This window comes from Monodon monoceros, unplaced genomic scaffold, assembly GCF_005190385.1.
Source record: "Monodon monoceros isolate NGI ecotype Baffin Bay Population unplaced genomic scaffold, NGI_Narwhal_1 Super_Scaffold_9, whole genome shotgun sequence".
Classification (NCBI taxonomy): domain Eukaryota; kingdom Metazoa; phylum Chordata; class Mammalia; order Artiodactyla; family Monodontidae; genus Monodon; species Monodon monoceros.
Window position 1 is genome coordinate 24,602,604 of NW_021703786.1, and position 23,452 is coordinate 24,626,055.

Here is a 23,452-nt window from a genome sequence, read left to right on the forward strand (position 1 = left end):
AGAAGGAAAGATGGCCACATTTGACATCCCTAACTTTATCATTCCCTTCTCACCCATCCCACCCCAGCCACCAGCAGCCCCGTGGCTACTAAAATATATCAAAACCCACAGAAGCTGGGCTTTCCTCGTGGCACAGTGGTTGAGAGTCCGCCTGCCGATGCAGGGGACACGGGTTCATGCCACGGAACGGCTGGGCCCGTGAGCCATGGCCGCTGAGCCTGCACGTCCAGAGCCTGTGCTCCGCAACAGGAGAGGCCACAACAGTGAGAAGCCCGTGTACCGCAAAAAAAAAAAAAAAAAAAAAAAAACCCACAGAAGCTGAAAATTAGAGCCTCGAGTGCACACACACAGGAGAAGCAGTGGGCTGGGCAAGTAGCCCCGGGGTTACCGCGTGCAGGCCAGGTACACCGCCACGGTAATTCTGGCCAGAAAACCACCCCGCCACTTGTCACTGCAAAGGGGCCCATCAGGGAACTTCCCAGTGTTGAAAGCAATGAAGTAAATGCCCTTAGGACTTTTTGTCTTCCCTCAATGGTGGGAAAAAAGGATCACAACCCAACATCTGCAGCCTCCGTGGCTCAGACCTACCTGCTTGTCTCATGAGTTCTCCTCCCAGACCCCTGAAAAGTAATGAAAACATTCAAGGTTAAATCTCCTGTTACACAAAACAACATAAAACATCCTCACCAAGAAACAAATGTAACTTCAGGCTCCAAAAAGTATTATGATGTTAAGTAGCTGCATTTGTTGTTGGAAGTACGAACTACTGTTTATGAAAATACGTGCTGTGACCGCCTTCCAGATGATTTTCAGTTTTTACTGGAGACTCTAATCACTGGTACTAATCATATCTCACAACCACATATGACAAATCCCAAATACTGTTCAACTCTTACTTTGTAAAAACTAAAGGAACTTAAGGCACTAGAAAGATATCATCATCCAGCAGGACTGGGGAGAGGAAATGCTGCCCGTCTGGACCCTGATTGACCCCGGACGCTGACAACGGGAAACTGGTGGACGTGAATCCAAGAAACACTCCAGGGAGAAGGTAGGAAATTTATGAGACTGCCTCCTGGCCCAGGTAGAGGAACAGGATTCGAGTTTGCCCTCCTGCCTTAAATAAACAGAAAACTGGATGAAATAAACAAAGGTTCAGATGCCGAAAAACAGAGGTCTTGGGAGGAGGGAGGGAGCAGCCAAGTCCCAGAGCCCAAGAGGCTCAGCAGTGAAGCCCAGTGGAGCCGCCTGTCCTGCGGAGTCAAGAGGTTGAGCTGGAAGGTGGGGAGGCCAAGGCGGCTGAAATCTGAGGGGCTGGGGAGCAGCCCAGACAGCGCTGACCTCGAGCTGCACATGCAAGAAAAGAAACTACCTGAGCCTGAGAGGAGAGAAATGCTCCTAAGGAGAAGGCAGGGCGCTTGCAGGAACCCATACGGGCGGGAGGAAGCCCCCGTGAGCCAGAGCACAGGCCTGGTCACGCACAAGGCATCAGCAGAAGGGCCGCCTCGGCAGCTGGTCAGACTGTGCTGGCCCCGTCAGGCCTTCAGAACAGGGCTTGAAAGGATTCAACCAATCCCACCAACCAAACACCACCAGAAAGCAGCAGCCGGTGCCCAGCGACAAAAATACCACAAAGCCTGGCACCCAACAGAACTACCAGGAAAGCACGACCCACAGCTCCAAGAAAACCAGTCCACACAACCAGACCCAGAAGCACCCAAGACGACGGAATGAACTCGCGGGGTCAGAACAGCTCTTAGTTTCTGCACGTGTCCAAGGAGAGGAGGAGAGAGACTGAGACATAAGGAAGACATGAATGGAACCTCAAGAAATAAAAAACACAGATCTGAAAATAAAAACTGCACTGAGTGCAATCAATGAAGACAGGAACAGAGAGCAAATTAATAGAAACAAAGTGGTTTAAAAAGATATTGCTCAAAGACAAAGTGAATCATGTGAAAATGACAGAGGAGTTCATTTAAACAGGCTCCTGTGGGTCAAATATGGACAGCTTGAGCAACAGAAGGAATAACAATGATGTTCCTGGATTACAACATACTGGGGGGCGGGGAGGACCCGTGAGTCTATAGTGATACATTAGAAAGAGAGAGCAGGGTGGGAGTGGGGAGCGACGCTGCTCTCGCCAGACAAATCAGAAAGCGAATGAGGGGATCAGCCAGTCACCCTCTGGCAGGCCGCAGAGCGACGACTGATTCAGGCCAGGCAGGCAGGCACTGGACACCGGGGATCCACACATCTCGAAGCCACCGCCTCAGGTCAGCCGCCAGCTGCAAGGGGACACACACCGCTCACGGGCACGTCTGACCTTCTGGAGGTCATCCCTGAACCCAGGGATCAACTCAGCGTCTCTACTAGGGGACAAGTGCACTGGCACAGCCCCTTCACAGGCAACACCAGGGTCCACGCCAGCCATACCAGCCACGCCAGCCATGCCATGGGTAAGCCAGGTCCAACCATCAGGGAACAACCCAGCAAACCCACAATGTGGAATGTTACACAACACAACCGGCCTGAACTCTTAAAAAGAGACTGTATCATGAAAAACAAAAATGGAGGGGACTGAATAACACCAAACACAGTACATGAACTTGAGCAGGTCCTAGTTCAAAGGGGAAAGGCTACGGAGAGCATTTGAAGATGACCTGAAGGAACCTGCGCTCACAAGTCACTGAGGTCACACCAACTCTCCTGGGTGTGGTGGGGACACTGGTTGTACATGGTTACACAGGACAAAGTCTCTGCTCTTCCCTGATGCTTTCTCAAGTTTTAAAGAGGAAGCAACATGCCCGCAACTTACTTTCCATAAAGAGAAATGATACACATATAAAGAGAGAGAGACACACACACTAGCTGAGATAAAACAAACAGTCAAAATGTTATTAATAATGGGGGAAGGGTGAACAGGTATTCACTGCACTAATTTTATTTAGACCCATAATCCCTGAAGATAAAATGTTGGGCGTTACAGAAAATCAATCCTTGCTATGCCCTTTCCCAGGAAGACTTCCGAGCACAGTCTGCCAAAGAGAACACAGTTCCCAACGTCATTCAGGTAGCTGAGAAAGCAACTGGAGGCCCCAAAGAGACCAAGGGGCCCGGGCACCCCTGGGGTCGCACGGCCACAGCTCCCAGGACACCGGGCGGCCTCCCAAGGGCTGACTGCTCACTCACAGAGGGGCAGGAGCACACCCTCCAGGGGACCAGAGCATGGGGCTGGTGCAAATCCCACATGCACCTCACATTTCCCTCCAAGATCAAGATCCATCTCCCTCGACTACGTGAGCTGCCATTTCCACTTACCCACAGTTCACATTTCTTTAAGATTAAGACTTTCACGCTTCTGTTCTGCAAATGAAGGCCTGTCACCACTCCTGCAGGAGGGCCTGACACTGCCAGGTGACATGCAGGGACTGGGAGGCGGCCATCACAAGCAACGAGGCTGCCATGAACTCAAGTGTCACAGGAAATTCAACGAGGGCTCCCCAGAGCACTCCAGGCCTGCTGACGGGAAGCACTTGCTGGGTTTGAGTTCAGGCATTCCCAGTGAGACAGGAGCACCAGGCGGCCTGGCCAGGAGTCCTCACCCTCCTGCCCCTCCCCAACAGGGAATTTTCCTTCCAACCTGCTGGACACAGCGAGTGCTCAGAGCTCTCACCGCACACAGAGGTCCTCCCAGCACAATCCCACATGGCCAGCCAGCACTGACCACCCCAGGGTGTCACGGGGCAGCCCCATCAGCTTGTCAGAACCTACGGGATGTTCCAATCCTTTTGCTGGTGCAGAGGGATCTGCAGGGCACATGGGATGCACGACTCTAGCACTAGGCAGACCTAAGGGGTCCCTTCAAGGACAGAGGATTTATTTCCACAGCCAAGGCCGCTTCCTGGAGGTGAGGGCCAAGGAAGCATGGGTCTGGAGCTTTGTCCCAGATGTGGGAGGTCACCTCCCAGCCCCTAGAAGGTTCTGCCTGACAGGATCCTCTGTTTACCTGGGCCGGGGGCCCTGCTGGAAGGTCTATGCTGGTGCCATCTATGGTGAGGCCTCAGGTCACAGGGAATCAGCTCAACCCAATGGAAACCCTGGATGCCAAGGCCTGGAGGCGGGGGGAGGTGGGGGTGGTGGAGACCCTCCTTGAGTGGCAATAGCTGTGCATGTGTCACGAGTGGCCACAGGGAGGATTCAGTGTGACTCCACAGGGAAGGGACCCAGGAAGCTGGTGCCTGGCCTATCCTGGACTCTGTCCTGCGGGCCTTTTATGTTGCTGATTTTTATCTGTATCCTTTTGCTGCAATAAGCCATAACCACAAGCATAATGGCTCTGCTGAGTTCTGAGTCCTTCCACCAGCAAGCCACTGAGCCTGAAGGTGGTCTTGGGGACCCCCAAACTCACAATAAGAAAATAGTCCAAGGAAATAATGGTGCTAAGCTGGATCTACAAGGTCAGAAGGACTGGACACCTCGCATTCAAGCCCCGGCAAGAGCCTTCTGGCCTGGTCCTGTGGGGCCATGTGACCCCCCCCCCCTTCTGTGGTTACTGCCAGGGCCTCTGGCCAAGACCTGTGTGGGAGTCACACTTCGTGAACAAACACTGCTGAGGTACCCAGGCCCGTCCCACCCAGAGGGCCTCTGTTGCACCAGAGGCCACATGCGTTATCTTCCTACACTGGCCTCACTGAATGGGGTTATTTTCTATTTATTTTTGAGATTTATCACTAGAAAAGAAAATTCAAAGGCAAAGAGCAGATGTGCATTTGGAATTTGTAAGATGCTAACGGATTTCATCAGAAGCCTTCAGCTCCAAAGAAAGCCGCACACGCACACAACATAAGCACAATGGCCCTGGGGTGGTCGGTGGCCCTCCGCACACAGCTCACTGTCTGCCTCATCCCTGGTTAGTCCCGTGGAGTTCAAGCCATTTCACCAGAAACAAATGAACATGTTTTTATGTAAGGGGAAGTGAGTCGCTCCTTTCTTTCTGTTAAAACAGATGAAAAGCAGCAGCATCAGTGGAACAGCCAAGAGCAGCCCACGGGCCTCCCCATGGGAACCCCCTCCAGGCCTCCATCCAGGAAGCAGGAACCGGGAAGCAGAGCCATGCCCATTGGTTCAGGTCTACACCAGGCCTCACCCACCCAGGAGGAGACTCACTCAGCAGAGTTCATCACCTGCAGGATGCCCCTAAGGGAAGGACAGTTAAACAGGGAACAGACACCACCAAAAAGCCCTGAGACCTCGGCCCGTCTCCACACCAACCACGGAGGCCACAGAGACCATGGAGAACACAGAGGGTCCTGACACAGACGTGGCCCACGTCCTGGAGGCGCTGCAGGATGCGGAGGAGCCGCTCGCGCCTATGCGCCCACTTGGTCGCAAGGAGGTCCGAGCGGTGGCCAGGTCTGACCATCAGTGAGCAAACTGACCACGGGCAGACTCATCCTGAAAAGGGATTCTGAAGTAAGGCAGGGGACGCAGGCTTAAAGAAGATCAAGTTTAAATTATAAGCACTGACTGAGACCAGATCCAAATCAGCAGAGGGTGACGCCAGCTAACTGTGAGGTCACCTGAGCAACCTCTGAGAGAAGCCCCCGTGTGGCCCCAGCCACCCTGGGCGCGGAGGTCACAGCAGGCCCTGGGCTGCCAGGAAAGCTGGAGGCAGGGAGAGCGGCCAAAATGAGAACACGTCAAACAAGAACAGGCTGACATCCACTGCCCTGCACCGTTACATTAAAACACAAGAAAAACGAGATGCAAGCCACAGTCTGGGAGAAAGTTCTGGCAAATCACCTGTCTACAAAGAGCTCGTGTCCAGAACATGACAAGAGTGCTGACAGCTTAGTAAGAAGACTACAGAGCATGAGTTTTTTTTATGAGCAAAAGATCTGAACAGTCACTTCACAGAAGAGGGAGGACAGCCAGTCCACACAGGAGGTGTCAAGGTCACCAGGCCCCAGGTATGCAAACTAAAGTGGTGATGAGCTACCCCACGCCCAAGGATCAGCCCCACCCCAGCACTGACGAGGACACCTTAGACACACTGCACCGCATGACCCAGCAACACGTCCACACTAAGACTCGTACGCCAATGTGCACACAAGCTTTATCCCGAAGAAGCCAAAAGCTGGAACAACCCAGAGCCCACCACCTGGCGAGCAGATAAACACACCAAGCACACACGCCACAGACCACCACACAGCACGACAGAAGAACACACCACTGTACGCCAACCACACGGTGAATCTCAGAAACAGCACGCTCGGTGACAAAGACCAGACCCCAAGGCTCCATAGGTTGGTTCTATCCGCACGACATTCAGAGGGCAGACCACAGCCTCCAGGGCAGAGAGGACCCACTGCAAAGGGCAGAAGGCAGATCCAGGCGGTGCCGCTGCTGCAGGTGGACTGTCCATAGCCACCAGCCCCGTCAGACTCCACAGTCAAACGAGCAAGCTTCTCACCACGTCGTCAGTGAAGCTCAGAATCCAACCAGGCTTTCATGGCTCTTCACCCCCTCAAATAGGATAAGCACAGGCAACTTGGCCAGGACCACTCGGGAGACACCCATGACTAGGGGCCCAATATTTTCTTCACAAAACATAAAACTTCAGGTGTGTAAAGCTTACCTGTATAACTGACGATCATAAAGCTAAAAATAAAGAATTGAAAGTTACTTAGTTATTTAAATTACTAGGATTTAAAAAATAATACAGCAGGTATATAACAAGCATCAAAAGGATAACAAAAAGAAACACACAGGTGGGCGTTTCCCAGGAGGGGCTGATGGAGCCCCTCCACTCTCCAAGAGCACCTCACTAACAAGCCCCTCCCTCACTAAGACCCACCGTGCATTACCACATTTAATCCTCACAACAGCCCAGATCCCTCCTTCCCTCACCTGGAAGAGAAACCAGGGGTCAGAGAGGGGAGGAAGAGGGTTGCCAGCCAGTGAGGGGGGCCTGGATACCCGGACCTGCCCCCCCCGACAGCCCCTCAGGCAGTAAACTAACCCTAACGGTCCTTCTCCTTGCAAGGAACTCAGAGAAGCCATTCACAGCATCACCACTAACTACCATCCCAGCCACCACTCACTGAATGTTCATGCTGTGCCACCAACTCCACTCAACTCTCCGAATGCATTCTTTAATTCTCACAGAAACTCAAGCAAGTAGGTTCCACTATTACCCAGGCTCTACAGAAAAAGGAAGCCGAGGACGGGGGACGGTCCCCGCACTGAACCGCCTCCTGCGTTACACAGCGTCAGCCCGGCTTGACAGTGTCAGGTGAGCACCAGACTCCACTCTAAAGGTGAGAAATGCACCTAAACAGATGGTACGGTTTTGCCAAAATGGAAAAGAAAGTTAACGGCACCAAGAGGATGAGGAGGGAAAGACGTCAAAATGGTGAATTATTACATAAAGAGCTAAATCTTAAAGAAAACAAAACTCTACTCAGAACAACAAACAGTAAAGCCGTTTAACATCTCAAGAGTGACTTCCAGGTTATCCTATAACATTAAGACCTACAGTTCATAGTTCACCAATTTTGACTCACAGAAGCCTTTGAGAATCTCAAAAACCCAGAAAAATGCACACACCTCCTCCCCAGAGAAGTGCATACACAAACCCTGGGTGTGACTTCAGACTCGGGGTTCCCCACCATGGAGGCACAGCTGGGGGTGCAAGGCCTTCGTGCTTGTTCTGTGTGCCACTGCCCACCCGCCCTTGCGTGAGGACGCGCCCCGAGCGAGGAGGGTGGCCAGGCTGCACAGCAGGACTAGATGAGAGGCGGGTGCTGTGCAATGTCCAGCGGAGGACACTTGGCCACACAGAAGAGCCCGAGCTCACCCCAAGGGTTTGCACCACAGCCCCAGGACTGACCCTCGGGGCTTCGCTTGGGGGCAGGCAGGCCCCAGGTACCAGGAGACCTAGAAGAGGGGCGCCCCAGAGGCTGCACACTGACCTGCTGGTGGATCTGCTTCAGGCCCTGCACGGCCTTCTCGTCTAGGAAGTCCGAGACGGGCCTGCGGGAGTTCAAACACAACGTGTGAGGTCCTGGGACAGCGTCAGGGAGACACGCATGCAGGCCTGGTGGCCCGCCAGCTCCCAGCCCACAAGCACCTGCAGGGGCATCCCTGAAGGTACCTCCACTCAAGGGGGCAGACGGAAGACCTTCTCAGTCAGCGGTTAGCAGACAAAAGAGACAGGGCTGTGATGAGGCGCCTGCTTGAGAGCGGGGACCCCATGTTCGGGAAGAATCTGCGGCCCCGGGACGGGGAGCAGCCCAGCTCCCAGGCGCCCCGTGACTTGCTTTGGAAAAGAGTACAGCAGCTGAGGCTGCGGTCAGGGCCCTGCAGCCAGCGGCCTCACTGCCGCCCTGGACAGGCCTGCTTGGCACCCAGAAACCTGGATTTCGGGAGGGCTCTCCCCATTCCCTAACTGCCCAGACTGTTAGCACAAACCACGTGGATTATGCTGAAACCTGATTTCTTCTGGGAGTCTGGGATTTGGGTTCATGGCAGGTAGAGAACCCACACGACCAGCCCCCAAAAAACCCCCGGGGGCCGGTCTCTCTAGCCTTCCCTGGGGGGGAAACGTGTTGTCACACGCACTGCCAGGGGATTAGGTGAGTCCTGCACAGCTACACCAGGAGAGGATTCCATAAACGCCAGGTCCTCGGCCAAGCCCACAGGTGCCATTTCACCCCCTCGCAGATAGTCATTCAAATGGACTGTGGGGAGAGAAGCAGGGTCAACTCGGACCTGCTATCACTGTGTCCCCAGGAAATCACCTCGAAGGACAGGAAGCCACTTAAATACAGTTTTCCCCAAGCTGGAGTCCAAGAACCCAGCACAGACATCACAGTGCGCTCTGAGCTTTTGCCTCTGAGGAAAAATCAGTTGGAAAATCAAGTAGGAAGACGAAGCAGCTGCCTCACAAAACATTCTCAGCCTTCGGACCTTCTCAGCAACCCCGCGCTGCGTGTCTTCTCAGCCTTCGGACCTTCTCAGCAACCCCGCGCTGCGTGTCTTCTCAGCATTCGGACCTTCTCAGCAACCCCGCGCTGCGTGTCTTCTCAGCCTTCGGACCTTCTCAGCAACCCCGCGCTGCGTGTCTACTGTGAGTTATACTCACTGAGCCAGCAGCAAAGGCTCCTGGTAGACACTTTTAAATTTATATCCTCTGGTATTTTAAATTATTGAAAGTGATAAGTGAACAAAGAATACTGAATATACGAGCTACTCAACACAAACTCTGAAAACGTGTCTTTGCTTTTACAATCTGTTTACCTCAGAAAGAGCGAGGTGACAGGAGAAGCTCAGAGAGGTGGGGTCCCCCAGAGAGGACAGGGGACCACTGACAGACGTCGTCAGGAGCACAGGGCCCCTGGAGACCATGCCGCCGGCACAAAGGAAGGGGCGCGTGGACAGGGCCCCAGCTGTGACCCAGCTCCTACCTGCCCTGTTGCACGGCCAGTGTGTACAGGCTGTGGGTGACCTCTGCGCAGGCGAGCACAGCCCCGTGCCGAGTGTGTAGGTCTGGACTCTGTGTCATCGACAGCAGACGCGGGAAAACTGCAAAGGACACATGGGAGATGCACACAGGGTGACAGACGCGAGGGTTCAGGATCCAGGGGAGAAATAAACCCACTCAGTTATCTCTGTCAGGATCATTATCTCACAACCAAGGCTAAACTAAAGTCTCTGACATGCCAGACTTTGTCAGCAGACACTAGGACAGCGAGCAGGAATGTGAGCGAGGATGACACTTGCCCCCAAACAGCACATGCTCTTCAGGGCTCCGGACACAGGGTGGTGACCCAGGGTGAGAACAGACAGCAGGGAAGAAGGAAAACAGACTGTTTTCCAGGTCTTTCCTGCTGTTCAGGGGCTGCCAGGGCTCTGCCTAGGGGGCAGGGAGGACAGAGGCCGGGCTGCAGGACCCTACAGCAAACACACGGTGCCTCAGCCTAGAGCTCGCCCTCTCCTCAGAGCAGAGGAAGCCTCCAAGCCTGTGCTCTGGGGACAGAAAGCAAAGTCAGACAGTCCTTAAAGCCTGGCAGGGAGCACAGACAAGGAGCCGCACCCACAGCGGCTCTGCTCCACCAGCCCCACCAGCCCCACCATCCAGGGGGAACCACAATCACAGCCGGGCAGAGGCCACAGCGTCCTTGCCAGGAGAGGGCCCACACAGGCGCTCAGATGTGGCAGCTGGTAGCGGTCAGTGTTTAAGAATCAGGGAAATCCCTTATCCTGGGGCGGTCAGCACTCTTGAACTGGGAAGAAAGTGTCCCCTTCATTCAGGCAGCAGGATTATCATAAAAGGAAAATAAACACCAGGTGAGATTCCTGATATTAAGCTTAATTAACAGACCACGAAGCTGAAAGGGCCCTTAGGAGGTAACATGCCCCAAATCTTCATTTAAAATCCCAGAGTGTGTGATTAAAACCAGTAACTCCAAATGAAGAACCATGATCCAACCAACAGTTACTTCTCTAATAAATGTCAGTGGGAATAAGTATAATGTGGAGAAATTTGTGTATTGTTCCCTAAATTAAAATCAGATGCCTACTTATTCCAAGTAGAAAAAACATGATGGAACATACACAGGTTCTTTCCTTAATCATAAGGGCGTGTCATCAGTTCAGACTGGCTGTTCTGTTCTTGAGTAAAGTGCGCTCAGGCCTGGCCCAGGAAGTCAGCAAATCCACTGCAGCCCCAGGGAAGCAGCTCACTGTTTAATATGTTACATTATGAGTTACTTCACTTGTTGTTTTAAGGCTACTTCTGAAACACATAGTGTACAGCAGATCCATCGATTCCTGCTGGGATGGCGCAGGAATCCTGTGGCTCCTGGGGACACACACACCTCAGTGGTCACAGCACCTGCGCTCCCAGAGGCCATGGTACCTGATTTGTATTCTGTCCCTGATGAAGCACAGACAAGTTCTTCGAAGCCTTCTCAGCAAGAGAGAAACCCCCAGGCCTTGGAATCAGTGAGGGGGCCTCCGGGGCTTCCTGCTGCGTGTTCGTGCATGTGTCCGTGGTGCACACGCATGTGCTAGTGTGAGGAGGAGCGCCTACCATGACGGGTGCTGTGCTCGGGTGCTCGCTGAGCCAGGTTCCGCAGTGCCTTGGCCGACAGCTCCCTGATGGCCCTGGGGGGCGGGGCAGAGAACACTGTTAGTCCTTCATTTCGAGGATTCTGGCTTTATTCAATTATAGAGAGGACAGTGCACCGGAGCTGTCAAATGGCCACTTAGTCAAACACTATGAAAACAAACACAAACTGACAAGCAAGTAAGAAACTCTGCTCATAACAAATGAGGGAGAGAGACTTCACCAAGAGGAGGCACTACATGCAAGTCCCCGTCAGGACACAGCTGCCATCTGCACGGCGCTGGATGGCACAGTATGTCTCCAACCTCCTGCACCCCAAGGGACGCAGAGGACGCAAGTACTGGAGAGCCTGTGAAACCACCACTGGGAAGATCGAGGGCTATGAGGGACGCTCGTGAGGCTCAAGCTAATAAACAGGAGGCATACATCACATCAGTGCAAACATTTCCAGTCAACGCACATTTGTTACATTCTCAACACACAGAAGGACGACCCCAGGACAGGTTAATGAAGCCGAGTTCCCTCCTGAACCTGCCAGGGACCAGACAGGTCTGATCAAACCTTGAGGGCGACTTGTGAAGCTGACACCCTCCCCCACGCGCCCCCAGCCCCGTTCCGGCACTAGAAGTCAGGAGGGCACTGCCAAGAGCTCCAGACAGAACAGGAAGTAGTCATTTCCTTAAAATAATAATTAGGAGTACTACAGAACAAGACAGAACATGATAACAATATTAAAGAAGAAACATGCAAAAGGGGGCATCTGTAGTTTGATCATTATACGTTCCAAGTACACAAACACCAGAGAGAAGCACTTGGAGGATGAAAGTGGACGCTGGAGCAGGAGATCCTTCCCCTCCTGTGTATGCCCGGGCCTCTCGATGCCCCCAGACCAGCTTAGGGGTCTGCTTCCAACAGAAAACAGCCAGCTCTTCAAGGCAGGGAGGTCTCATGTGCTAAGAGCCCATTCAGGAAGCCACTTCTGAAGGCTGAGTGATCAGGTCTCAGAGCAGATAAAGCCCCACAGTTGCCCAGGAGGTAGCTATTCTAACAGGCTTAGTTACACTTATCCTCTAATTAGTGCACTTTGAGGATAAGCTTTCTGTATTTAAAAATATTATATTTACCATCTAAATGACAGACCTCAAACTATAAAACTCTTAGAAGAAAACACAGGGGAAAAGCTTCATGACCTTAGATTTGGCAATGTTTTCTTGGATGTAACACCAAAAGCACAGGCAAAAGTAAAACTATATACACTGATAACAGGTAAACTGGACTACGTTAAAATTTAAACTTCTGCACATCGAAGGATACAAGCAACAGAGTGCAAAGGCAACCTACAGAATGGGAGGAAATATCTGCAAATCATGTATCTGATAAGGGACTAACATCCAGAATATATAAAGAACTCTTCCAACCCAACAACAACGAAAACCAAGTAACTGCATTTTAAAATGGGCAAGGGACTTGAACTGTTTCTCCAAATATGATATACAAATAGCCAACAAGCATATGAAAAGATGCTCAACGTCACTAATCATTAGGGAAATGCAAATCAAAACCACAATGAAATACCATCTCACACCCCACACCCATTAAGATCGACACTATTTAAAAAGAAAAAGAAAGAAAGAAAATAACAAGTACTGGTGAGGACTTGCAGAAATTGGAATCCTTGTGCATTGCTGGTGGGAATGTTAAATGGTACAGCCATTATGAAAAACAGTATGGCTTTTGAGATTAAAAATAGAATTACTATTTAAGCTTACAATCCCACTTCTGGGTATATACCCAAAAAACTGAAAGCAGGGTCTCGAAGAGATATTTATACACCCATATTCACAGCAGCATTACTCACAACAGCTAAAATGTGGAAGCAACCCAAGTATCCATGGACGGATGAATGGATAAAGAGGATGTGGCATGTATATACAATCGAATATTGTTCAGCCTTAAAAAGGAAGGAAATTCTGACACATGCTACAACACAGATGAACTTTGGAGGACAGTATGTTGAGTGGAATCAGCCAGTCACAGAAGGACAAATCCTGTAGGATTCCATATGAGATTCCTAGAGGAGTTACATTCAGAGACAGACAGGAGAATGGGGGCTGCCAAGGGGAGGGAGAGTCGATGATTAACCGGGACAGAGTTTCAGTTTTGCAAGATGAAAAAGTTGGTTGTACAGAAAGGGGAATGTACTTAGCTGAACTCTACACTAAAAATGATTAAGATAAATATTACATGTATTTTACCACAGTCAAAAAATTTTTAATTATGTTTATTTTGATACATAAATTATTTGGGGTGAGTATGTCTAAGTATCAGAAAATTTTTTTTAATTCTCTTGAATTATAGTTGATTTACAATGTGTTAATTTCTGTGCAGCAGAGTGACTCAGTTATACATATGTATTCTTTTCCACATTCTTTCCCATTATGGTTTATCACAGGATATTAAATATAGTTCCCTGTGCTATACTGTAGGAGCTAGTTGTTTATCAGAAAATGTTTAAAAAGAAACCCAAAACAATGGATAATACTTCTCAAAAGCGTATACTATTAAAAGTATAATAGAATACCTATACTAGTGAAGGTATAAATACACCACTAAAGAATGTCTGTCAAGAATTCTCTAAGGCTCCCCATTTTCTACAAGCCATGTATTCACAGGAAATTGAAGAGACCCTATTTATGAACTTTCAGCTGGTATCTCCTCATGGATGTAATCCAGGCCAAAAACAGAGAAAGGCAGAAATATCTCCATCTCTGAAGAATCATAAGAAAATTAGGTCATAATCATGCTCTGTGAATCCCAACATTTGAGAAAATGTGAGCAGGTGTTATCATAAGGACCTTTAAATCTGACTGCAATTTCCCCTCCATTCTGTGATTCATACATCCTGGAAACTTCAGGTTTTTAGAGCTTATACTAAACAGAGTATTTCCACAAAGAATATTTTAAATAAAATTAACAACAACAAAAAAAGAAAAAAATAGAAACCAAATAGCAAAATGACAGGTATAAATTGATAACCACTTCAGATGTGAAAGGACTGAAGCCCTCAAACAAAAGGCAGACGCTGTCAGGCTGGATGTAAAGGCGGAACCATCTGCCATCCCCCTGACACACAGACAAGGGTGCAGGACAATAGTGGCTGTGAGAGGCCTCTTTTTGTAAGGCCCCAGCTTTGAATGGTTTTCACATTTTTAAAGGGTTTAAAAAGAAAAAAACAGGGGACTTCCCTGGTGGTCCAGTGGTAAAGAATTCGCCTTGCAATGCAGCGGACGTGGGTTCGATCCCTGGTGAGGGAACTAAGATCCCACATGCCAGCGGGGCAACTAAGCCCATGCGCCACAACTACTGAGCTTGCGCACCTCAACTAGAGAGCTCGCATGCCGCAGACTACAGAGCACTCGCCCTGGAACCCGCCACAGCTACAGAGGCCATGTGCCCTGGAGCCCGTGCATCACAATTAGAGAAAACCTGCACACCACAACTAGAGAGAAGCCTGCGCACCAGAACGAAGAGCCCGCGCCCCCCAACGAAAGATCCCACGTGCCTCAGCAAAGATCCTGCGTGCCACAACTAAGACCCAACACAGAGAAAAATAAATTAAGTAAATAATAAATCTTAGAAAAGAAAAAAACAATAAAATACATGGGACAGTGACCTAAAATGTTTACTCTCTGGCCCTTTAAAGAAAAAGCTTGCCAACCCTTCAGCCATAATAATATCAAATTACACTTTAAGACAAGAAACCTAACGTGAAACAAAAAGGGACATTTCATAACAATAAAGGGTCAATACATCTGGAAGATACAAAAGTCAGAAATGTAATTGCACCTAACCAGAGAGTCCCACCCAAAATATGTGAAGGAAACCTGACAGAAATGAAAGAAGAAATAAACATTTCAACAACAGCTGGAGATTTCAATAGCTCAAAAGTTTAGTCTAACACCATGGATGACACAGTTGCAATTTTGCTTTTAAATGTCCTATTGACTGCAACTAACACCCACTGTAAGCTGGGGTTCCGGACACAGAACCTGAAGAAGCTACTTGGCGTTTGTGTCCCTCAGACCACGGCCTGAGCACCGGCAGCCACACCGAGCCTCCCAAGAGAAAATAAGCTGTCTTCCCTGAGGTGCTGACAGAAGCACTGATACCCGCTCTGGGTTATACACTGGCCCTCCCCTTTGAAGGGACACGTTTAACTGCTGGAAATGCTAAGACACCTTGAAGCTGCTTCGTAATCACAAAAAAGCTACAGGCCTGCCTGGCTCCAGGAAGGATGGAGAAGACGGCTAAGCGGCCACATGGATCGGACTCGAGCTGGGATGCCCTGGCCGCAGAGCAGATGAGGCAGATCCCACAGCCTAAGGTCCTCGCCCTCAGGAGGCTACCAGCCCTCCATGACACGGCAAAGTTTCCACACCCAGCAGACTTCACTGAGGTCTCCAGAAGTAAAACTGGAGATAGACCATTAACCAACACATCAGGCATGAAGACTGGAACTTACGTTACTTCTCAGGAGTTACTTTAAAATATAAAATCTACCTAGATGGGAGGGGAGTTTGAGGAGAACGCATACATGTTTATGTATGGCTGAGTCGCTCTGCTGTGCACCTGAACTACCACATTGTTAATCAGCTATACTCCAACATAAAATAAAAAGTTCAAATGGTAAAATATATGTATATATGTATATAAACTGAAAAAAAAGAAATCTACAATTAGACAATATACTCAAGGCTTACGAGTTCAATTTAATCTCTCCTTTGGGAAAAAATAAGAATTCTTATTTGACAGATAAGCTAATTAGGCAAACACAAAAACACAAAACCTACCCATCCCAATGGTTTATCTTCATGGTAACCAGGTGGTCTATCATTGGTTGTGTGTATTCAGGAAAGCCGGCAATAAACGTGCTGGAAAAAAACAATATTCAGAGATGATGAGAATGTGGAGGAACAGGAACTCACACACGACTTACGAGAACGTAAAACGGTACGACCGCTTTCAAAACCAGTTCGGCGGTTTCTTGTAAATAGACAGAAATCCCCTTATAAGTATGTATCCAAAAGAAATGAAGATACATACATCCACAAAAAGACTTCTAAACAAATGTTTAAGCAGCTTCATTCATCGGAGCCCAAAACAACCTAAATGTCTATAACAGATGGACTAACAGATAAGCTGCGGAACAGCCACAGACTCAAGACAGCTCAGCAACAAAGAGGAACAAGCTACCGACACACACAACAAGCATGACTCTCAGAAACCACTGCGCTGAGAGAAAGGAGCCAGGCGCAGGGGTCCATCCTTTCTGACTCCACTCGTGACATTCTACAAAAGGCATCAGTGAGCTACGGGCGGCTCCCGGAGCCGAGGTGCTGAGCCCTCCATATCTCAGTGACGGCGCTGGTCACCCAGGTGTGCATGCTGCCGGCACTCGCTGAACTGTACGCTTCCTACGAGGGCAGCTGATGGAGCATAATTATGCCTTAAGAGTAAGAGTTCCATCCCCTGAAAATACCACAGGAGAATTAAAAAAAATAATCTCCAAGTGGGACAGGCCTTTCTAATTCAGACTCAAAACCCAGAAGCCAAAAAAGAAGAGACCGGTACATTCAAACACTCAACCAAAAGAGAAAAATGCTATCAGGAAAAACACACCATAAACAAAATCAAAAACATCTGCAACTGCTATCACAAACAAGAGCCTTCTGTATAATGGAGTTCTTCCAAATCAATAAGAAAATGCTATCACCTAGTAGAAAAATCATTAAAGTTTACAGAAAAGAAAGAAGATGCAGCTCAAACATTCAGCCTCATTCACTGGGAAATGGAAAGGAAACTTTTGTCCATCTGTCAAACTGCCAAAGCCAGAGGGGTTGACAGCTGCTGCTGGAAGGCTCTAGAAGCGTACAGAGACACTGCTGGGGACAGCGTCTTGGCACAGCCTCTAGAGACAGCAAGTGACACTGCCCAGGAAATTGAAAATGTAATGCCCTTTGGTCTAGCAATCCCACTTCTGTTAATTCACTCAGATATAAGCACACAGGTGAGAAGTGATATATACAAGAATATTCACTTCACATCGTTTATAATAGCAAAAGACTGGACAGAAGCCAATGGCCGGGAAGGGAGATCTACAGGTCACACTCCATGTCCAGATATGGAAGGCTCTCCAAGACGCAGGACGTCACAGGCAGCGTACGGCGTGTGCGTTCTGCTGTATTGTAACAGGACACACAGAGCTGCCTCCTTACTGCTAAGAGCTCATCCTTATTACCGCAGGCAGACCTCGTTTTACTGCGCTTCACAGATGCTGCATATTTTACAAATTGATGATTTGTGGCAACACTGCATCGAGCGTGTCGGCACCATTTTCCAGCAGCATTTGCTTGCTTTGTGTCTGTGTCACATTCTGGTAATTTCTGCAACACTTCAAACTTTTTCGATATTATTATTGTATGTGTTATGGTGATATGTGAACAGTGATCTCTCATGTTACTACTGTGACTCGCTGAAGGCTCAGATGATGGTTAGCACTGCTGAGCAATAAAGCATTTTTAAATTAAGGCATGTACATTGTTTTTTTAGACATAATGCTATTGCACACCTAACAGACTACAGTACAGTGTTAAGATAACTCTCATACGCACTGGGAAACCAAAAAATTCGTGCAACTCACTTTAACGTGATACTCGCTTTATTACAGTGGTCTGGCCCCGAACCCACAATATCCCCAAGGTGTGCCTGTACTTGACCGAGCCTCTGAAGATGAGCACTTCAGGGGTTCCAACCTTGTGCACTGTGTGCCACCGCTCAACGTGGGCAGAAGGAAGTCGACACACCCACAGGCATGATATGAACCAAATCTCTCTAGAAGACACAAGGAACTGGGGCCAACAGGGAGCCCCAGGGTAGAACCAGGTGCCTGGAAGGAGAGGTGAGATACACTGGTTTTCCCTAAATACCTCCTGCACCTTCTGAATTTTATACCACGAACATGGATCACTTATTCCAAAATATGCACTTTTATACTTCATGCCTCTAAGACACCCAATTGCTTACAAATATTGTCTGAACCTGCCACACCATCCACATAACCCCACCGTGGACCTGACCACCACCCACGTGTTACACGGAGGCTGAGAGACAGAGTGGATGGCACAGAAGGCCAAGAAGGGAGAATCAGGACTTTACCCAAATCCTGTGAGGGCACACTGCATGTGCACAGCATGAACAGGGGCGCTGGGTGGGCATGCGTGTGCTACAAGGTGTGAGGTCTGGGAGAGTCGAGTCGGGGAAAATCTTTGCTCTGGGCGTGACAGGAAGAAAAGCAGAGGCTTCACCAGCAGCGAGGTGGATTGAGAGCCCCCCTAAAGATGATGAAACCGCTTGAGAGAGAGTCAAAAGAAGAAAACAGAAAAGTGAGGACAGCAGAGAAGCTGTTGAAGCTGTCAGAAATGGAGGCAAGACACAATTCCTGGCCCCACGTAACCTACAGGCCCCTGGCCCACCCAACAGATAGACCCACCCCAGGCCAGCATCCTGAGCCTACAAAGCTTCCAGAGACGCAGGCAGAGAAAACAGTGGCCTCAAAGAAAAAACACTAAACAGAGGTCGGACACCTGAGTTCTAGTCCAAGCTTTGGCACCAACTAGCGGCTGACCTTGGAGAAGATGCACGGCTGGCACTGCCAGCCCAGGCAGCGCTCAGCACTTACTGAGCACTCAGTCTGCACAGCGGCCAGGTGCAAACCAAGAGGGGCGTCCACCACAGGGCGGAGGACTGGGGGAGGTGAGCCAAGGAGGATGCATGGCCTGCTGGGGGCCGGGAGGCAGGGTGGTGGTGTGACAAAGAGAAAGCGCTCCGTTCTGCACTCAGACAAGTGACGGGGGTGGGGTCGTGGAGGCTCTGCAAGTGTACAGGACAGTGAGAGCTGGGCTACGGTGACAGCTGACCGGACAAGCAGAGTGAACGTTTGAGGGCTGATAGGGATGCAAGAGTGACAGAACTAGGTCACCAACCGGACGTGGGGAATGAGAGAAGGAGAAGCAAAACTGAATTGATGATGTGGATGGCATGCTGTTCACCGAGTTAGGAAATAAGAGAGAAAGTTCACTCTGAGGTTTCCTTAGTTTGAAGAACTCATGGGACAGGAACGTGCAAAATGACTGGAAAGCAAACTACTAGAAAGCAAAATGTGACAAAATGCTTCTCTAGAAGGATGCAGTGTTGTGGTGCCAGCAATCTGTTAAGGAAATTTACAATTGCAAGAAGACAAACCAATAAAAATTGCTCACGACTGCTCGTTAAGTCACAGCAGAAAACAGCTGGGCAAATAGAACCACCACCCATATGCATACATCCAAAGCCAAGGGGCCCGGATGACCACCAGCTGGTGAGAGGGAGACAAGCTGCAGTCCACGCGGTGGACCGCTACTGAGAAGCATGGATGAATGATGACATACAGTGACAGGAGCCCGCATGCCACGGGACTGTCCTACAAGTTCTAGAAAAGGTCAACTCCAGTGACAGAAGGCAGCTCAGAGGCTGTCAGGGCCAGGGCATGAGGGAACTTTCTGGAGCAACAGAAACATTCCCTGTGTTGACTGCAGCAGTGGTTACACATCTGCCAAAACCCACATTTTAAATTAGTGAATTTTACTGTATGTAAATCATATGTAATGAAATAGGAGAACAAAAATAAAGCTAATTTTTAACAACGGGTTTTGTCTTAGGAATACACAGGACGCTGAAAGAACAAGTCACGGACCAGGAGAAAACATCTGCAGATCATGCACCTGAGAAAGGATTTGTATCCAGAGCATAGGAAGAATTCTCAAAAGTCTCAGTAAGGAGAAAACAACCAACCCAATAGATAAACAGGCAAAAGATTTGTCCAATAAGCCCGTGAAAAGATGCTCAACGTCATTAGTTGTTAGGAAAACACAAATTAACGAGCTCCTCCTGCACATCCATCAGAATGGCTACGATTAAAAACACTGACCACACCAAGGGCTAGCAAGGACAGGGTAAAATGATGCAGCCACTCTGGAAAGCCACCTGGCAGTTCCTTAAAACAATCAGGATCCAGCCACTTCACTCCCAGGTGTTTAACCAGATAAAGGAAAGCACCTGCCCAGAGACAGACGTGCACACGAAGGTGATCGAAGCCCTAACCTGGAAACCCCTAGACGTCCCTCACAGGGGAAAACGTGGTTCATCACGCGAGGGAACTAGGAACGCGTGGGCACTCATGCAAGGAGGACACATCCGAGAGAGCAGGCAGAGCGCAGGCGGCCAGAACAGTACCCAGAGCCCACACCACACGACTCCATTCACCCAACGACCCAGAGTGACAGGAACAGACCAGTGCCTGGAGAAGGGGCGCCCAGAAATCCTGTGGAGACGGGTCTCTATCTGCACTGTGGTGACAAAGCTCTGTGCCCGTCAACACTGATCAGAACCTACACATTAAATACATGCAATTTCCCATGTGTCACCAGCACCGTGACAAAGCTCTGAGGCAAAAGTAGAGGTAAGACGATGCTGGTCCCCCCCACCTGATGGTCTTCATCCATGTTTCAATTCCCATCCGTGTGTCGCACACGCCCATCTCCAGGAGAATCATCCGCACATCGGCCCACGCGTCCACTCAGATGTGCTGTGAGCCCCACGTGCTCAGTGAATCTGAGCTCCGGACCTTCCCCAAAACCCACAGGCGTTTCCTCCCTCATGGTGCACCCCAACACCTCCACTCTCCTGACCACACCCACTCTCGCCAGAGGACCCAACCCTGTGCCCTAGCTGTCCCCTGACCATGTCTCACACCTTGTGAGGGGCCCTGACCACCCTCTGATCATCCCCTACCGTGTAAGGGGGCCCTGTCTCCTTGCTTCCAGTTACCAAAACGCAGTCACAGTGGTATATTCAAAATGCAGATCTGACCGTCAAACCTGGTTCCCTGACCTCAGGACAACCCAAGGCCCCACTCTGGCTCAGAAGCCCCACCACCCCCGGCTGACTCTGGACCCTTCCCTGCAGGGCTGTCCCCTACCCCACACCAGGCTCCCTGGGCACAGTTTCCTCTGCCACGTGCCCCCCTCCCCTCTGCCCTGCCGTCCAGGCTGACAGCAGGACCCCGGGTGTCGGCCCTGCCTTGGGGCAAGGGAAGAGCTCCCCCAAGCGCCCTGTGGTGATGGGGTACAGCTACAGACCCTGTTCCCCATGACTGCTGGACCCCTCCTCACAGACTGCCTCTCATCCACAGAAGTGTGCAGAACCTTCTGTGGAAGACAGACCCTGAGCCAGCCCATCTATGAAACGCAGACCAGCTCAGAGACCTCAGCCACAAGAAAAGCATGCCAAGGCCAAAAACTACGAGTTCTTTTACCCATGAAACTCAGGCAAAGGTAAGAGATTCCCCATGTAAAATATATGTTCAAATATTAACAATCAAAGGAAACAGAATTAAAATAGGAAAGAACTGATAAGGCACAGAAGACCATTAAATGTTGAGGAAAGGTCAAAAGGATGCTAAAAATACAGTGTGTTTGGTCAAAGATTGTTTCTGGGAAGGAGGCCAAATGCCACATTAAAAAAAAAATCTGTCCATGCTGGTTATGGAGAAATGTAGTTTCTGCATGGTCTGCACAGCAGGGGTATTAGGGAATCTACCCATAAGGCCCATACTAGTTAACAATTTTAAAAAGCACTGGCGTGTTTCCTCTCCCAATTTAAGGCAAATAAGTCACTTCATAAAATCATGCCCATCTTGTATTAGTGTTGCAATGAGTTAACTAAGACATGTGGACTCACTGCCCCACTACTTACTTACTTAAATTAAGTTTTGATGTGATTTCTGCAAACCACAGTTAGGGATGTTAAATATTTATTCCTTGACCTGATTTCTCAAATACCTCTTTCTTACTCATCTCATAAACAGGCTAGAGATAACTCCAACTTGGGAAACACTACTTTATTGAAACAGAAAAAGAAGGGCAGTCACTACCAATCTAAGAATTCATTCTGAGAAACTCCCCAGTGGAGCAGCGGCCATATAGAAAGCAATGCCCAGTTTTGGCTTGTGGCTATTCTCTGTAAAAGACCAAGCTCTCAACAAAACAGGCTGGTTTAAGAGAAAAATAATCACCACAGCACTGTTCTTGAAACTCTTTAATACCTCTTTAAGAAATGAGCACCCTTCTCAGGACCAGACCCTGCACTCCCCTTCTCCAGGCCACCCCTGACCTGCTACTGTCCCTTTGGATTCATTTGCATTTTGCAAAGTTTTATGTAAACAGAATCATACACTCTGCACTCTGTCCAATCAATCTGAAACAAAAGTTTCAAAAGTTTTCAATTCCTTTTTTAACTTTCCACACATAAATTTACCCTTAGCGAACCTTCCAGGCTGAAGAAACCAAATGGTGGAAACCGATCTGTGACTCAAAGAAATCATTATATTTTATGATGAATATTAAAACTTACCTTATAACCAGGAAACAGTTAGATCTGTTACCAACAGTAAAGTAGTCAGCTGTGGTCAAAATATCAATCCCATGAGGGAAAGTGCCCTAATGAAAAAATAAAGTGGAAAAAAAAGAGACAAAAATTATTTTATTGAGTAAAGGCATTTTCAAAGTTTGATAATCAAATCTACATGTTACTTTTATGAACAAAGAAACATGATATAAACTGAAAGCTAAAACTACACACCACTTAACCGAACTCAACCAAGGACTTCCAAGTCAGGTAACTTTACTAACTGCCTCTCCAAGGCTGGACACTGTGCTAAAATTATTTGAACCACTTAAAATTTTTTTTCCTAACAATTCAAGCATTTCAACTTTAAAATGTTGTAAGAGCCCTTTCTTTAAACCACACACCATAAAAAGACATCAGGTTTCGGCAGAATTAAAGCTTCCGATTTCATTCAACCCATGCCCCGGCAGCCAGAAGGACCCCAGCGTCCCCTCAGAAGGGCCGGCGTCTGCCTGGGCTATGAATCCTGGACAAGAGCCCACCCCCCCATGGCTGGCAGGAGAATGAACAAGACGACGACTGGGAGGCCCCATGTGGGGGCCTGACAGCCAACACCCAGGACCAGACTCTGAAACAGGGGGTTGGGGAGTTGGGGACAGCCCCCCTTAACACACCCAGGGACACACTCCCAGCCTAGGTCCAGGCCCCACCCCGAAGTCTGCAAGTTATTATTGATACCACTCTCTGGTAACAATACTTGAAAATCTGAAAACAAGACAAATAGGTGTTTTTTTTTTGGCTGCGTTGGGTCTTCGT

The 23,452-nt window shown here is 49.2% G+C and overlaps 1 protein-coding gene across 2 annotated transcripts in view; it reads right to left on the reverse strand.

The window, feature by feature from the left end:
* TBCD (tubulin folding cofactor D) overlaps positions 1-23,452 on the reverse strand; it is a 184,312-nt gene that overhangs the window by 42,664 nt on the left and 118,196 nt on the right. For both annotated transcript variants that reach the window (XM_029210935.1, XM_029210934.1), the window contains exons 17-23: positions 22,643-22,728; positions 15,985-16,065; positions 11,099-11,172; positions 9,471-9,588; positions 7,977-8,037; positions 6,641-6,663; positions 589-620 (exon numbers count right to left, since the gene is read on the reverse strand). In XM_029210935.1, the coding sequence (XP_029066768.1) occupies positions 589-620; positions 6,641-6,663; positions 7,977-8,037; positions 9,471-9,588; positions 11,099-11,172; positions 15,985-16,065; positions 22,643-22,728 (475 nt within the window). The remainder of the gene's footprint in view (positions 1-588; positions 621-6,640; positions 6,664-7,976; positions 8,038-9,470; positions 9,589-11,098; positions 11,173-15,984; positions 16,066-22,642; positions 22,729-23,452) is intronic.